Raw genomic sequence first — 18,032 nt, 5'->3', positions numbered from 1 at the left:
TGTTAATTTCCATTTATAAGTCCAAGAAAAATATTCCAGTAATCCTTTTAAAATTTAAAATTCATAAAAACATCATTAGAGGTCAAGAAAAGCCGTCCACGTTGACGGGTTTCGACCTGTTGGTCTTAATCTTAATGTAGGTCGAAACGCGTCAACATGGACTGTTTTCCTTGATCTCTAATGATGTTTTAATGAATTGAAATAAATTTAATTTTAAAACGATTACTGGAATATTTTTCTTGGACTTTTACTATTACCCAGCTGTGGCCGATGGGTTTTCCGGTTTCCCGAAGAAGATTCTAAGAGCGGTAACGAACAAAGTGGTGAGTTTTCTCTGGATTTCATTTCCAATTATATTTTTGTTTTGAATGCAAACCCCCTTCTCAGGTATAGCACCATGGAATCAATGGTGCTTTAATAATAATAATAATAATAATAATAAATAATAGTAATAATTTCTCTTGGGAACGCACTGCAGGGAAAATAATGCCAAGTTCCCAGCCACTAACAACTGTTCCCAAAGGTGTACTTACATTTAATTATGCATTTGATATGTACACAGTCGTGTAAACACATCTATTGCTCACATCATTACTGTCATTCATATCTCCAGGGTTTTCTTCCCCGGGTAACCATGTATAAATTCCTCCCTGTTCATTCCCTATGATCATCTCCTACAGTGCACAGAGCTTTACATTATGTCCGGAGTTGCCGCGCAGATCGCCCAAGACAGGGCCAAGGCTGCGGGTCTTGGCTCCACCAAGAACCCTGTGAAATTCGCAGATCAAGACTTTGAGAAACTGAAGGCAGAGTGCCTGGCATCTAAAACATTATTTGAAGATCCAGAATTTCCGGCAGCTCCGTCCTCAATGGGCACTAATAAGTTAGGTCCAGATTCCAAAAAAGCAGAAGGACTTGAGTGGAAGAGACCGAAGGTAAAAATCTGTTCCATTATAATGTCCATTCTCTGGTTAGAAGGGATGATGATAAAAAAAAAGTATCTTAAATGTCTAATAACTTTCTTTAGGATACATTCTCAAATTAGGGATTTCCTAGTTCTGAATCCTTTCCAAATCTGCCTCATGGAAAGTTCTGTCACTTTCCCATGTGTTTGTGGTGTCTTGGGAGTTGTTTGTCACCTTTTGGACACATTTGAAGGTGTTTTATATGTGTTTGTGTTTGCCTGCCATTTTTTTCAATGGGGTTTGAGTTGGTTCGTCGAACGTTCGACGAACTTGTCCACCGTTCGACGAACTGAACCGAACTCGAACTCTAGGGGGGGTGGATCATCTCTAATTGTAACATTTGAAATCCTGTAAAGACATACGAGTTGCCCCCCCATTCCCTTAATTATGTAGTAATGACCCCCCCTGTCCTGTACCAATCTCCCCCATCCTGGGCCACTTCCTTGGACCTGGTAAATATGTCCCCCATCCTGGTGTATGACCTTATCATGACTGTATGCCGGTATATGGCTCCAGCCTGGTATATGTGTCCCCATCATGGCCTATCCTAGTATATATACCCACCTCATGGCCCCATTCTGGTGTATGTCTGGATCATGGTATATATTGTCCCATCATGTCCCGATCCTGGTATATATTGCCCCATCCTGGCATATGTCCCATCCTGGTATATATGACCCCATCATGGTATATATGGCCCCCTCATATCCCCATCCTGGTATATATAGCTTCATAATTTCCCCATCCTGGTTTATATGGCCTCATCATGTCCCAACCTGGTATAAAGCTAGCATATGTCCCCATCCTGGCCACATCCTGGTATATAGCCCCATCCTGATATATGTCCCCATCCTGGTATATAGCTTCTTTATGTCCCATTGTGGTATATAAGGCCACATTATGTCCCCCATCCTGGTATATATCGCCACATCATGTGTCCATCCTGGTATATAGGCCCACATCATGTTCCCAACCTGGGATATAGGGCCACATCATGTCCCCATCCTGGGATATAGGGACACATCATGTCTCCATCCTTGGATATAAGGACACATCATGTCCCCATCCTGGGTATAGGGACACATCATGTCCTCATCCTGGCATATAGAACCACTTCATGTCCCCAGCCTTGTATATAGCCCCATCCTGGTAACTATGAACCCCCAGCATGCAACTCAGTAAAAAAAAAACAACTAAATAATTACACTCACCTTCCTACCGCTCCCCTGGCGTCCTCCTCCAGCACTGGCATGCTGGCAACTGACCAGCATTGTAAGTGGCACAGTATATGACGTCAGTATCATGTGCGTCCATTTACAGTGCTGTCAGCTGTGCCGGCATATTCTCTGCTCCTCCGGGATTATGGTCGTGGGTAGCAGTGAATATTCACAGCCTTAATCGGCAGCTGGCACATCGCAGTGCAGGGACCTGACTGCACCCTGTGCTGCAATGTATTTCATCTGGCTGCTAGGCCCGGGCCCGGTCTAAGTTGCGACCCCTGCAACCGTGGTTCTTACGCCCCTGTTTCTACTGATACGTCTTCTTGGTTGGGTTTGGCAATTATTCAATATTTAGACAGTAATATAGGTTGTTTTATACTGATATTTGCTAACTGAATAAATGTTTAATTTTTCAGGATATAAAGAAAAACCCTGTGTTTATTGTAGGAGGAGCAGAGCGTGAAGATATCAATCAAGGGGGATTAGGTGAGTGGATTTGAATTCATAAAAATATGGAAAGCTAAAGATATTTAAAGAAGACCTCTCATCAGGTCGAAAGTGGCCAATTTTTGCTCTTATTTTATTCCTGCTGCTTCCCCGCGTATTCTGTATTTTTTTGTGTTTTGGGGTTTTTTTTAATCCCCCTTACAGTTCCAGAGATATGGGCCTTTTTTATTTAGTACTAAATGTTATGATCTTTGCCAAAAGGGTGTTGCCCACAGGGTAATTATATACAAGGAAAAGATGTCGGAATTCCAGGTCACCGTGTATTGAAAAGTCCAGCATTCACGGGCCCGCAGTGTGACCAAGCATGCAATATTCAGAGAAGTTTGGTTCCAGTGTCTAAATAAAATGATTGTTCTTTATTTAGAATTACAAAAATGTTAAAAACTCACATATTGTGGCACCCGGTGAAAAAACATGGAAGGCTACGCGTTTCGAACACTATCCTGCGTTCTTTATCGAAGCATAATCAATACATCTCCCATGAATGTTACATATTCATATTAAACCAATAAAAACACAGCATGGTGAACACATGACAAACACATGATAATATACTAATTAACCCCTTAATGACCAATAACGTACATAGCACGTCATGAGCGGGTGTCAGTTCCCACACCATGGCTTTGAGCTGTTACAGAGTGTAAAAATGTCATGACAGTTCCGTGCCAACAGCTGTCACTGATGGCTTACCGGCACAGGAAGAGTTGTGGGGATCGATGTCGGCAGTCTACGCACTCAGAGTGATGTGATTGGTCAGTCAATCTGACTGACGGATCACAGCATGATCATGCAGGAATGCCCTGGCAGCCGAGTCCCTGCAGTAACAGCCAGGGATGGCATGTGTACTGCCCCTGGCTGATCAACCCTCCAGATGCCTTGATCGATAGTGATCGTGGCATTTAGAAGGTTGTGGAAGGGAGTGGGCTTCCTCTCTGACCTCCATTGGCACCCCCAATGAATCACAGGGAGCAGACAGTTATCATGGCACTCGGAGGTGAAACAATGACCTCCTGCTGTGCAAGGTATGGTAGCCTGTTAGTGTAATCTGACAGGTCTAAGGCAATACATGTCTATTGCAATACATGAGAACAGTGATCAAGGAAGAAAAGTTACACATATTTGGTATTGCTGCGTCCGGAACAACCTAATCTATAAAACTCTCTTGGGACGCCCCTGACTATCTGAGGGTGTCACAGGGGACTGCATCCTCTCTTTCTAGGATGCAGAACCTACCCTCCATGGTTCCAGGTTCCTGAAAACCGGTATCACTTCCATCAGCACCACAAATCCCAACCACACCTTACATAATAACCTGTCAGACACACCAGTGGGTTGGTCTGGCTGGAAAAGGGCCACCCACCTAGGGGTCAGGCAGACTGGTGGGAGGGAAGTAAGTCAGTTAGAATTTCAGTTGAGAGAACAGTAGTAGCCCTCATGGAGTGAGGAGCTGGGAGTTGTAGCTCCCTGGAGTGACCTAGGTTGGGTTGCAGACGGTGGTCCGGGACCAGAGGAGTCAGAGACCTGGTCGCAGGGTATTGGGAGAGGGTGCCCAGACTTAGTCTTGCAGGACGGTCGGCACCGGGAAGTCCAGTAACTGGACCGGTACCGAGCACGGCGGAGTACAGGTCCCTAGATCAGGGAAGAGCTTCAGGCACCCTGATAATTAACCTGTGGAGGACAGTCTATTTATGAATATTCCCCAAGAGCTCAGAGATCGAAGGCACCAGCACAACGAGGGGGATGGGGTTTTCCAGCTGATGCGACCCACTGAGATCCCAAGTGCCAGCCATAGAGAGCACAGCTCCAATACATATAGGGAGCGGGACCCCGACAGCTTCAGGCCAAGGGATAACAAGAACAACTAAATTTGTGCATGGAGGCAGGCTCCGGACCATTAAAGTGATACCAGTGGAAGCAGACACCCGGACGGGCTCCCCAAAGTGGCAGTGGTACCCAGAGACTGCTTCATTAGCTGCATCTAACATCACAACAACCTGAGTGAGTACACTGCCCCTCTCCCTGCATTCTGCCTGCCCAGCAAGCCTGCACAGCACCATCCACCAACCCTGCAGAGTCCCGGGGCCTCTCTACCTGCGGAGGGAACTGTCACCTAGCTGCCCCCACGTCATCCGCCCAGGTACACCCCTCTTACCGCAACTCACAGGTGGTGTCACAAACTAATCCCCTGTAAATACCCCCCCTTTCAATCGAGTGGCCGCTGGGCCCCGGGTCCGGGGACCCTCGAGACACAACAATCCCGGATCCGAGCAGTTCGCCGGCTTAGGGGCAGCACACTCTCACAATTTAACCCCTACAAAATAATACCTATGAAAAAAAAGTGATGCAAAAACTTTTGTTTATAAAAAAGCATTTTTTAGTCTGATAGTAGTCAAGCAGAAAAAAATATATAACTCTGGTATTGCGCAATTGTGCTGACACAAAGAATAAAGCTGCCCTATCACTTAAATCACGTAAAAAATAAAATAAATTCTTCACCTGCTGTTGGTTTATTCATTCTACCTCCCAAAGATCACAGTACTGCAAAGCTCACATTTATCCTGCGCTCTACATTGAGCACTTACACTGGTGTTTCCATGTAAATCTCTGAAATACGGGATCCAGACGGAACTCCTGAAGGAACATTCCCTATAAGGTGGCAGGGGTCGTCACCGTGGACTCTCTCTGTCCTATGATCCATCCATGGCCATCTTTTTAGGCATCCATAAAAGTGCGGTTTACCACGTCTTCTGTGCGCATCTTACCACTGAACAGAAGCCACCTAAAGTCCAGAGTGACTCTGCTGCCTCATTATACAAGCACTGCAATGGCAGATTTCCATTTTCACTGTACAACACCCATTGTTGCTTGTTTCTAGAAAACATCCATGGAGTCAAAATCATCACTACACCATAACATGAATTTCCATAGGGGTGTAATTTGCAAATTGAGGTCACTTGAAGAAGGTTCCTGCTGTTCTGGCTGTAAGACTCCACAAACTATTCTAGGAAGCTCTTTGCTCCAAAAGTCAGATGGTGCTCCTTCCCTCCCAAGTCTCGCCGTGTGGCCAAACAGTACTTTGCAGTCATATATTGGGTATTGTCACGTTCATAATAAGTTGTTTAATAATTATGTGGTAATTTTTATCTATTTACCCTTATGAAAGTATAAAATCTGGGGTTAAAACAACATTTTAGTGGTAAAAATTTCAATTATTTTTTTCTTCACCGCCCAATGGTATAACATTTTGTCACCTGTGGTGTTAATATGCTCACTGCACCCATAGATAAATTCATTGAGAGGTGTAGTTTGTAATATGGGGTCACTTGTGGGGGTTTCTGCTGTTCTGGCACCTCAGGGGCTCTGCCAATGTGACATGGCACCCGTAAACCATTCTAACTAAATCCGCACTCCGATAGGGTGCTCCTTCCCTTCTGAGTTTTGCACTGGGCCTAAAAAGTAGTTTCTGATCAAATATGGAGAATTGTCGTACTCGGGAGAAATTGCATAACAAATTTTGTTGGCCATTTTCTCCTGTTACCCATGTAAAAATTATTTTTTTTGCCATCAGCATAATTTTTGTTGATATATCATTTTCAATGCCCAATATTATAAAATTCCGTAATGCACTAATAGGTTCAAGATGCTCACTAAATTCTTAGATACATTTCTTAAGGGATGTAGTTTCCAATGCGGTTTCACTTTTGGGATGTCTCTGCGGTGGCTCTGCAAAAGCAATGTGGCATCCACAATCTATTCCAGATAAATTTGCACTCCAAAAATCAAATGGTTCTCCTTCCCTTTTGAGCCCTGCTGTACGCCCAAACAATAGTTTTCCAAAACACATGGGATATTGGCATACTCAAGAGAAATTGCACAACAAATTGTATGCTGCATTGTTTCCTGTTACCCCCGTCAAATTGCTAAATTTAGGGCTAAAATAACATTTTGGGGGGAAAATTAGATTTTATTTTCACAGCTTCAACGTTATAAAATTCTGTGAACCACCTGGGGATTCAAGGTGCTCACCATACATCTAGATAAATTCCTTGAAAGGTCTTGTTTCCAAATTATGATGACATGTGGGGAGACTCTCCGAATCAGAGACTCTCTGAATGCCCCATAGCGTCTTCTTCTTACGATTCCTGCAAATTTTACATTCCAAAAGTCAAATGGTGCTCCTTCCCTTCCGAGGCCTGCCAGAGCCAAAACAGTAGATTTACACCACATATTATTTTTTTTTATTATTATTATTATTATTATTATTATTATTATAGCGCCATCTATTCCATGGCGCTTTACATGTGAAAGGGGTATACATAATGGGGACAAGTACAATAATCATAAACAATACAAGGCACAGACTGGTACAGGAGTGTTACGAGGGAGACCCGGGGAAGCGTGCCAAGATGGGAAATGGACAGCTTCCGCTGGTCAAGGTCCACTGTGCGGTGTAAGGGACCGCTGCTATGGTCAGGAAAGAGTGAGCGGGTTGCTACTAGTGATCGTCTGGAATGTCACAGACGATCTATGTACACCGGTCCGCCCTAACCCGTGAGGGTTGTATGGCTCGGGGCTTCTCGATCGGTGTACGTGTTGCACGGGGACGCACAGAGGTGCCTACGCACGTGTGCCAGCGGGAGTCACTAGATATGGCATGAGGGTAGCACAGAGGTGCCCTCGCACATGTGCTTTCAATAACCAGGTGAGTCCGGTGGAGACTTGAGGAGCTCACCTGGGACAGGGACACGGCCTGCCGAAGGAGATACTGCCAGAGCAGCAAGGCAGGAACACGGCCTGCAAACCAGGTGCTGCCTAAGCAGCAAGGGCCAAGCCCACAAAGGACAATAATGCCTGAGCAGTGGCGTGGCAGCACGCTGCCAGACATCCAAACATAGAAGGACGGTCGCGCACTGCCATGATGGCAGGGGGAGCTTTTAAGGAGGTGTAGCTCCACCCAAGGGCGGGCGCGAGACGGGCGTGACCCAATCAGGGTTCGTGACGTCCTTGCCCAGCCAGTCAGGATTCAGCTCATCACCAGCCTCGTCATGGGGCCGTGTGATATCAGTGAGCGAATCAGAAGACGTCACGTGGAGCACATGCTCATCCTCCTGCCTCTGGGTCATAAAGGCGGGATCCTCGGTTTCACAATGTGCAGAGACATGGGAAGTCTTGCTGCTTCCCTGAGCATCTATTCTTTGCACACTGCGCAACCTCCCAAAGCCTCCGTGATGCTGAGCAGTAGAGCTCGTGGCAGGCAAGGGATGAGAGACCGCTCCATTCCTTGCAAGGGGAGAACCACTAGGTGTCACCCTTCTGCTGTGTCTCTGAGGAGGCAACTCCTGCAGACTGCGCAGTCTCCCAGACCTTTGGCGCTGCTGAGCAGGAGGGCTCGTGGCAGACAAGGAATGGGGGACCAGCTCATTCCTTGCAACAAGAGAGCCACGACGTGTAACACAGGAGGATAGAGGTTCCTGCCCGCGAGGGCTCACAGTCTACAAGGGATAGGTGAGGATACAGTAGGTGAGGGTGGAGATGGTCATGCAGCGCTGTATCAGACTGAGGGTTATGGCAGGTTGTAGGCTTGTCGGAAGAGGTAGGTCATCAGGTTCCTTTTGAACCTTGTCAAGGTAGGTGAGAGTCTGATGTGTTGTGGCAGAGCATTCCAGAGTATGGGGGAGGCACAGGAGAAATTTTGGATGCGATGGTGGGAAGAAGAGATGAGAGGGGAGTAGAGAAGGAGATCTTGTGAGGATTGAAGGTTACGTGCAGGTAAGTACCGGGAGACTAGGTCACAGATGTAGGGAGGAGACAGGTTGTGGATGGCTTTGTATGTCATGGTTAGTGTTTTGAACTGGAGTCGTTGGGCAATGGAAACCTAGTGAAGGGATTGGCAGAGAGGAGAGGTTGGGGAGTAGCGGGGGGACAGGTGGATTGGTTAGGCAGGAAAGTTTAGAATAGATTGTAGAGGTGTGAGACTGTTAGAAGGGAGGCCACAGAGCAGGAGGTTTCAATAATCCAGTGTCTGTGCACAAGGAATTATACAGTGCAAAGTTTGGGGCTAAAGTAACAGTTTTGTAGGAAAAAGTAAAATTTTCATTTTTTCCTTCCACATCACTTTAGTTTCTGTAAAGCACCTAAATGGTTAATAAATTGCTTGGATGTGGTTTTGATCAGTTTCAGGGATGCAGTTTTTAGAATGGGTATTTCTGTCAACTATGCCCCTCAAAATCATTTCAAATGTGATGTGGTCCCTAAAAAAATGTTTTGTAAATTTTGTAAGAAAAATAAGAAATTGCTGATAAACTTTTAACCCGTCTAACATTTTTTTTTTTTTTTTTTTTTAAATGGTGCTGATATAAAATAGACCTGGGGAATTCTATTTACTAGCTATTTTGTATGGTAACTAGTTAAAGGGCATAAAAATTTCAAATTTTGAAAATTGTAAACAGTTTTACATTTTTGCCACATTTTCAATATTTTCATAAATAAATGCAAATACCATGAATCAAAATTTACCACTAACATGAATTATAACATGTCATGAAAAAACAGTCTGAAAATCACTGGGATCCATTGAAGCTGCAGAGTTATAATTTAAAGGGAACCAATCACCAGGATTTTCTTTTATAACCTAAAGCCAGTGCTATACTGGCACTATCAGGCTGATTCTATACATACCTGTAGTGGTGGTCAGCTCAGATGTTCAGGTTTTGAAATCCAAAAATGTAAAGTTTATAAAATTAGCTGCTTGATGAGTGACAGCAGATAATATCTGGGGGGGGGGGTTGTATGCAGAGTTATCCCCTCCCCCTGTTAGAATTTGCACAATTATTATACAAACAATTTACTTTGTCTGTTGCAGGACCTGTGTGAAACAAAGCTGGATACCAGGTCATATGGGTATGACTTCACACAGATCCTGCAACAGACAAAGTAGATCGTTTGTATAATACCTATGCTAATTGTAACAGGGGGAGGGGATAAGTATGAATACCCCCCAGATATTATCTGCTCCTCAGCTGCTGTCACTCATCAAGCAGCTAATTTTATAAACTTTACTTTTTTGGATTTCAAAACCTAAACATCTGAGCTGACCACTACAGGTATGTATAGAATCAGCCTGATAGTGCCGGTATAGCAGGTTATATACGAAAATCCTGGTGATTGGTTCCCTTTAACCTCATAAAATGGTCTGATTTAAAAAAATGAGGCTTGGTCATTAAGGGGTTAATTAACACAGATGTGTGTATGAACAAAATATTGAATGTTCTCAGTGAGAGGCACAAAATTATAACCTTGTGATACCTTTTAATGGCTAACTAAAATAAAGTGATGTTACTGTGGCGCCCTGGACAAGCCAGGTCGTCACAGAACAACACCAACACACCCCACACTCCCGGTCAGGCACACCGAAGTCAGACAAAAACCCTTGTTGCCTTCCTCCAGGGGCTGATGTCCACACCAGGGGGGTGGGCCAGGCGGTTGGCCCCGCCCACCAAGGAGTTCACAGTCCTGGAGGCGGGAAAAGTAAGGAGTCGAGTGTTGGAAGTGAAAGTGGAAGGAGGGAAGTAGCAGTTGAGCAGACAGAAGTTGGTCCGGGTGTGTGGCCCGGACGGATCAGCAAGGTTGGCAGACGGTGGTGACCGTCTGCAGGAGTGGCCTATTGGAGCTAACCGTAAGGACCGTGGACGGGTGGTGGCCCGGCGGTACCGGACCGGTGCGCAAAGAGAAGCCAGCACCATCCGGCAGGGGCTTACGGACCCCGGCAAGGCTAGGAGTCGCCGTGAATTTGCCAAATCCGTTAGCGAAGGGAACCTCCTGGGTTTCCCAGCAGCCAAGTCCCGACAGAAGGCAACAGTCCAACCGAGAGAGGGAAACACAGTCACCGCCAAGGCTAAAGTTTCCAGGGCCAGAGCCTGCGGGCAAAAGGGGCTCCTTCAGCACCCATCCAAGCTGGGGAGCAGGTTACCGTTGGGAACCCATTGGAACCGTACACGTTACACAGGTGCAGGGAAAGGCAGTCACCATTAACCTGCCGGGAGGAGAAACACCGCAGCCGTCTGTGGGACCCGTCCATCCAGCCATGTGTTTTACCGAGAACTGTGTCCTCATCATTGGCTGAGTGAGTACCACCGTGCCGTGCGGCACAGCGCTGCCCCCGCGACCCTGCACCTCGCCAGGCCCCGTAACCCGCCTGCCATCCATCCCTACCCCATCACCAGGCCCCGGGACAACCAACCCCCTACCCACGGAGGGGAGAACTAACATCCAGGCTGTTCCCAGTCATCGCTCCCGGGATCCCCGTCCAGAGCAGCGGTGGTGTCACTAATATCACCACAGCCATGGGTGGCGTCACGGACAATAACCAAATCCCCACAATCCAATCACCACCCTTTTCACTCACGGGCGAGGAGCGCCGCTCGAGTCCCCGGGATCCGGCCCACCGCTCCAGCCACCACCGAGCAGCAGCAGCCGCAGCAGCGGCCGGACTCGAGCAGTGGGAGAGCGCAGCGTCCCCTCCTCCGCCTGCAACATTACAAAGCAAGCTTTCGAGACATCTCAGGTCCCTTCATCAGGGATGGTATGACAAATATCTGAAGAAACACAAATATATGCACAAACAGAGCAGAGGGATGGCATAATAAAAGACATTTAAATAAACAAACACTGAGCTTAGAAAGTGAAGCCTTAATTAGCTTTGATTATTTGTGTGAGAGTTTTATTGTCCCAATATCCATGTAGGATCAGAGGTCTCTGTTGAGTCTCTGGAATAGACTGCTCAGATTTTGTAATGGGCCATAAATCCTCCTGACAGGTTGAGTCCTGTGTCCACAGAGTTAAACATTTTAATGAATTTGTATTCCCAGACAAATTCCTTCAGATTTTGTGTTATACCATGCCTGATGAAGAGACCTGAGTAGTCTCGAAAGCTTGCTAATATTACCATCTTTTCAGTTAGCCATTAAAACGTATCAACCACTGAGGACTCTCAGTTGTTTTAAACAAACTTTTTTTATCTCTACTGGCTAACACTGTACAAAGATATATTTTACCTATTCCCAGACCCTGCGATGGCTCTGTGATCTGAAGTTGCCTTTTAATATGACAACTTTGATATGGTTTATGTTGTGTCCTGAAGCACAGAAATGTTTGGCCACAGGTAAATGGATTTTTTTGTCTGTAATTGTGTGGCGTGTGACATCTCATCCTTGCTCTAAGGGCGGCTTTGCACGTTGCGACATTGCACGTGCGATGTTGATGGGGTCAAATCGAAAGTGACGCACAACCGGCATCGCAGTCGATATCGCAACGTGTAAAACCTTTTTGATACGATGAACGAGGGCAAAAGCGTCGTTATCGTATCATCGCTGCAGCCTCCGACATTTCCATAATGCCGGTGCAGCGACAGGTGCGATGTTGTTCCTCGCTCCTGCGGCAGCACACATCGCTGTGTGTGAAGCCGCAGGAGCGAGGAACTTCACCTTACCTGCCGCCGGCTGCAATGAGAAGGACGGAGGTGGGCGGGATGTTTACATCCTGCTCATCTCCGCCCCTCCACTTCAATTGGCCGCCTGCCGTGTGACGTCGCTGTGACGCCGCACGACCCGCCCCCTTAGGAAGGAGGTGAGTCGCCGGCCAGAGGGACGTCGCACGGCAGGTGAGTGCATGTGAAACTGCCGTAGCGATAATAATCGCTACGGCAGCTTTCACTAGATATTGCACGTGCGACGGGGGCGGGACTATCGCTGCAGCATCGGTAACACATTGTTACCGATGTCGCAGCGTGCAAAGCCCGCCTAAGTCTCTGTCCTGTTTCTCCAACATAGAGGCCCCCAATAGGACATATAGTGCACAGGATTAAGTACACCACGTTGGAAGAGGAACATGTGACTGTCCCAGGAATTTTATAGTCCTTCCGTGTGTTAGGGATCTGTATCTGGTCTTTGGTCTCTACATGAGTACAGGTTTTGCAGATCTTTTCACTGAGAACATTCAATAATTTTTCAACTGGCTAACACGGTACCAAAACCTTTTCACTTGTGTGAACAAAATAATGAAAGTATGTAAATGAAGGCAACTTAATGATGACATATGATTTCTCTATGTAAATTGAGGCAATTGGGAAATCACCACCTCCTACAGATAGATCAATGGTTTTCAATTGCAAAGACTTGTAAAGAAGATGTTTGGCGCGTGTGTTCTGAAATAAAATGTTTAGCAGCCGATGAGAAATTGCAATTAGATGAATTAACATTAGTAATAATAATGATAATAATAATAATAATTTTATTCATTTATATAGCACTATTAATTCCACAGCGCTTTACATACATTGGCAACACTGTCCCCATTGGGGCTCACAATCTAGAGATAATATAATCTAATATAATCTAAATCTTCACAGAAGCCAACTTTTAATTTTCTTATGGTTCATACAACATAAAACTTGTCACATAAAGTGCAATTGATAAAAGACAACATTCTGTGACGTACAATTAATATATTGCTTAATATTATAAAAACAAGACGTACCGGCATTATAAGTCTGAGTTGATTGCAAAGTGTGACTACAGCTTTTATATTTATTGGATCCACATTTTTAAAAACCTTTATGTTACAGACGTGTTGGTTTTTTTATTGATTATTGAAAAAAGTGGGAGATAAAATAATTCCAAGTGATGGAGCTTTTTTTAACCACTGTATGGCAACCATCATGAAGAAGACAAGCCAATGTATCATCTTCAAACAAATCTGGCAACTTTTTGTTAGTAATACTTTTTTTTTATTTTAAATTGTGTGCTGTTTTGTAAAGATAAATCCGGCTTGGATTAATTAACCCTTTCATGACCGGTCGATTTTGCGCTTTCCGTTTTCTTTTTTTTTCCCACCATTCTTCTTCCGAGAGACGTAACATTTCTTTTATTTGTCAGTCAATATGGTAATGCGAGGGCTCGTTTTTTTGCAGAACGAGCTGTACTTTTAAATGACTCCATGAGTTTTACTTTATAGTGTACTGGAAAACGGCAAAAAAAATTTCAAGTGCGGAAAAATTGCAAAAAAAAAGTGTGATTGCACTATTATTTTTTAGATATATTATTCACCGTGTTCCCTATATAATAAAACTGATGAGTCAATGTGATGCCTGAGGTCGGTGCGAGTTCATAGACAGCAAACATGTATAGGTATACTTTTATCTAAGGGGTTAAAAAAAATCAGACGTTTGTCCGAATAAAGTTGCATACATTTTGCGCCATTTTCCAAGACCTGTAGCGTTCTCATTTTTCGGGATCTATGGATTAGTGATGGCTTATTTTTTACGTCTCCAGGCAGCGTTTTTAACGGCACCTTTTTTGCGCAGATGCTACGTTTTGATCGCTTGTTATTGCATTTAGCGCAAAATTTGTGGTAACCAAAAAACTTTAAAATAGCAACAAAAAGAGGAATAAATATCCTCCAAAAATTAAGCATCACTTACAGCAAAGAAGGGCAGCAGTTGTACATCGCCCAGGCCAAAAACTAGTACTCTAGCAGGATGCAGCTAAACCCCCACTAACTGGAGGCATCACTAGTGCAGGAGGAGCAAATTACACACACATTTCCAAAACATGGAGGAGCGATTGCTGGATGATAAAACTGCACACTGATGGCTTGCATAGAGCGCTGTTCACACATGCCAAAAAACTTAATTTTGGCATTTGGAATTATTTTGCCGCCACGCCATTTAGCGATCAGATTAATTGCTTTTATTTATTTTTTTTTTATTTTTTTAAAACTTTTTTTTATTTTACTAGTTCCCCTAGGGCGCTATATTGACCAACAGTCTGATCGCTCTTCCATATCTGCTGATCACAGCTACACAGCTGAGACCAGTAGATATGCTCATCTCTTATTTCACACAGCTCTGGCTGTCTGAGACTGGAAGTGAGTCATGTGAGCCAGATGAGGCATCACATAACCCTATGCTACTATGACAACCATCGGATCCGCGTGATCACGTCACGTGACTTCCAGTATCGGGCGGTGAGTAAACGGAACACCTACCGCTATTATAATGCCGCTGTGACAGTTTAAGGGGTTAACAGGTATGGGCAGATCGCAGATCTACCCTTACCTGGTAGGCACACATGTCAGTTGTATAAATCAGCTAACATGTGCGCGGATCCCCTCCAACTGCCCGCAGCAGTCGAGGGAGATTAACACTATGACCGCTAGGACGTAACTTTACTGCCTGCGATCATTAAGGGGTTAATAAAATGATCTCTGGTGGTTCCTCTTTCAATTTGTGCAATCAAATCAATGCATTATTTTAAATAAGCAATACAGTTTCTTCTATTTAACCCTTATACGTACCTATACTTCTAAGGCCATGTCTGTTCATTTAACGCAGGCTCACGCAGCATTTTTCACAGCACATGTCACAGGGCACCGATTGCTTGTCATAACAGCTAATGTACCTCAAGGGATGAAAACGGGGTACTTCACCTATTATTCACTAACAAAACCCCATAAAATTCAGTACTTTATTAATCAAACCAAAACAAGTGCAAATTAAAATCAATATAGTTTAGAATGCATATTCAGGTCACAGGGATGATTCTGGACAAATTCCCTATTCTCCCCCTTCCTAACCGTGGGGGTTGGCACCCTATTTTGGTATACGTAGTGGCGCCCCCGCTCAACGTGGACTGACCCTTCAGGCCCTATCCTCACAATCTTATGAGTGCTGCTGATCTCTATATGGGCCTTCACATAATATCTCAGTGAAATTCTCACACACCCATTCAGACACTTCCAAGAGTCCTATGTAGGATAGGTATTCCAGGTTATACCCTTGTCTATGTGAGATTCAATGATATATGAGACACGTAATCAGATTCTCCAGCCATAGGGCACAGTCCATGTAGGCTATGCACCAAACTTCTAGATGTCAATCTTGAATGGTGTAGCCAAATGACTACTGCTTCGCTCCTGCGCGTAGCTCACTGCCCGACGCGCCATTATACTCCACACCATCTGACTGCATCCTGTCTTCATATCCAGTGAGACATCTCACTAATAACAGCAACTCACTGGAGGATCGATTTATGTTTGGTGGCACAAACAGAATGTGTACAATTGGGCAGTGATATCTCTAACCAGGTACTGCACCTCATTGGAGGAACAATTGACTATTTGTGGCACAATAACAATTCTGCCATCTATGCGATTACGCTATGGACAGCCCCTGATGAACCTCCGTTCGATTTGGGGTTCGGAGGAGAAACGCGTCGGGCAGTGAGCCACGCGAAGGAGCGAAGCAGTAGTCATTTGGCTACACCATTCAAGATTGACATCTAGAAGTTTGGTGCATAGCCTACATGGACTGTGCCCTATGGCTGGAGAAACTGATTACGTGTCTCATATATCATTGAATCTCACATAGACAAGGGTATAACCTGGAATACCTATCCTACATAGGACTCTTGGAAGTGTCTGAATGGGTGTGTGAGAATTTCACTGAGATATTATGTGAAGGCCCATATAGAGATCAGCAGCACTCATAAGATTGTGAGGATAGGGCCTGAAGGGTCAGTCCACGTTGAGCGGGGGCGCCACTACGTATACCAAAATAGGGTGCCAACCCCCGCGGTTAGGAAGGGGGAGAATAGGGAATTTGTCCAGAATCATCCCTGTGACCTGAATATGCATTCTAAACTATATTGCTTTTAATTTGCACTTGTTTTGGTTTGATTAATAAAGTACTGAATTTTATGGGGTTTTGTCATAACAGCCTAAGGTCAGCCCATGACTTGTCTCTGTCATGAAGAAGTTCCTATGAATGCCGGCTGAGCGCCAGCATTCGCAGGAGATCAGCACTTCTGCTGATCAGAGGGATGCTGAAGCATCGCTCTGAACAGCAGAACCGATTGGACAGTGCAGGCTTTAAGGGCACTAGTAAAATCATTAAAAAATGTAAAAAAACGTTTTTGAAATATGAACCAATAAAAAAAAAACAAAACACAAGTTCAAATCACCCCCACATGTCTCATTGAAAATAAAGCAATAAAAAAAACAAAACATATACTCAGTGTTACCAAGTTTATAAATGCCTAATGTATCAAAATATAAAATAAATTAATTTGATCGTAAAGGGCGTAGAAAGAAAACGCCAGAATTATAGTTTGTTCGTCGCCACAACATTGCATTAAAATGAAATAACAGGAGAGCAAAACATTGCATCTACCCAAAAATGTTATAATTAAAATTCTAGCTCAAGACGCAAAAAATAAGCCATCACCCAGCCCATGAGGCAGAAAATATTAGAATGTTACGCATCTTGGAAAATGGTGACAAAAGCGCTACTCTTTTATTTCTTTTTTTACAAATTTCACAATTTCTTTGCTATTTAAAGAAAAGCAAAACTTCACATGTTTGGTATCTAAAACCTCATAACCAGAGAAGTGTTCTGGATTTTTATGTTAGGTTCCAGATTTCTCAGTAGCCTAAATTTTTATAGAGAAATCATGTATCATCATTGATCTTTCTTGATTTACATATTTTCTATTATTTTGTTCATAAACATGTGTTAATTAATTAGTATTTTATCATATTTTGTGTTAAAAAGACATACAACTCATTTTTTAAAGTATGGATGCTATATAAAGATAGAGGTAAGTAACCATGAATCAATAATTAGAAGTGCAAAACATGAAAAACAAAAGAAACTCCTAAAATTCAAATTTTAATGTTATCCGATTAAAAGGGAAGGGAATCTTCCAACACCAAATCATAAATTTCCTTCAAATTTGAATAAATATCAATATTAAGAAACTACAAGGGAGGGGAAGGGGGTTTGACCGTTACAATGCCCTAAATTCACCCCTTCCTTGCCGCGGATGTCGACGCCCTAAGAACCTGCGCAATTGGCGCCCCCGCTCTACGTCGACTCTCCCTCCTGGCCCTAATATAGCCCTAGGAATTGTGAGGTGATGGTACTGTGAAGGATAAACACATTCAAACGAACCAAATTTCAAGATATAATATAGATGATATCAATAACCTATGGCCAATGTAATTAATTGGAAACATAAAGGGGTACAATGACCCAGAAACCCACTCAAATAACTCCAGCGGTCCCTAAACGAAACCACCCGACGCGTTTCCCCTCATCTAGCTGAGGTTCTTCAGGAGTGGAATGAAAAGTTAGTTCATAGAAAAAAGAGGTTAATGAATGCTCGTGGTCCCAAAAAGCACTAGAATCAGAATAATGCTAGAGTCTGTATAAAACAATAACGGTGGGACTAAATTTAATAGCTGGATAAGCCTCAAACCGTGCAATACAGATACCCTGATTACC

General features: G+C 44.1%; 1 protein-coding gene across 1 annotated transcript in view; it reads left to right on the top strand.

The window, feature by feature from the left end:
- The first annotated feature begins 673 nt into the window (after positions 1 to 673).
- The window catches only part of LOC142295957 (calpain-8-like), a 131,286-nt gene continuing 113,927 nt past the window's right edge, over positions 674 to 18,032 (top strand). The window contains exons 1-2 of the mRNA XM_075339095.1: positions 674 to 935; positions 2,602 to 2,671. Of these exons, the coding sequence (XP_075195210.1) occupies positions 699 to 935; positions 2,602 to 2,671 (307 nt within the window). The 5' untranslated portion in view covers positions 674 to 698. The remainder of the gene's footprint in view (positions 936 to 2,601; positions 2,672 to 18,032) is intronic.

The sequence above is a fragment of the Anomaloglossus baeobatrachus genome, chromosome 3 (genome assembly GCF_048569485.1).
Source record: "Anomaloglossus baeobatrachus isolate aAnoBae1 chromosome 3, aAnoBae1.hap1, whole genome shotgun sequence".
NCBI classification, from domain to species: domain Eukaryota; kingdom Metazoa; phylum Chordata; class Amphibia; order Anura; family Aromobatidae; genus Anomaloglossus; species Anomaloglossus baeobatrachus.
This window is presented reverse-complemented; position numbering and strand designations above follow the sequence as displayed.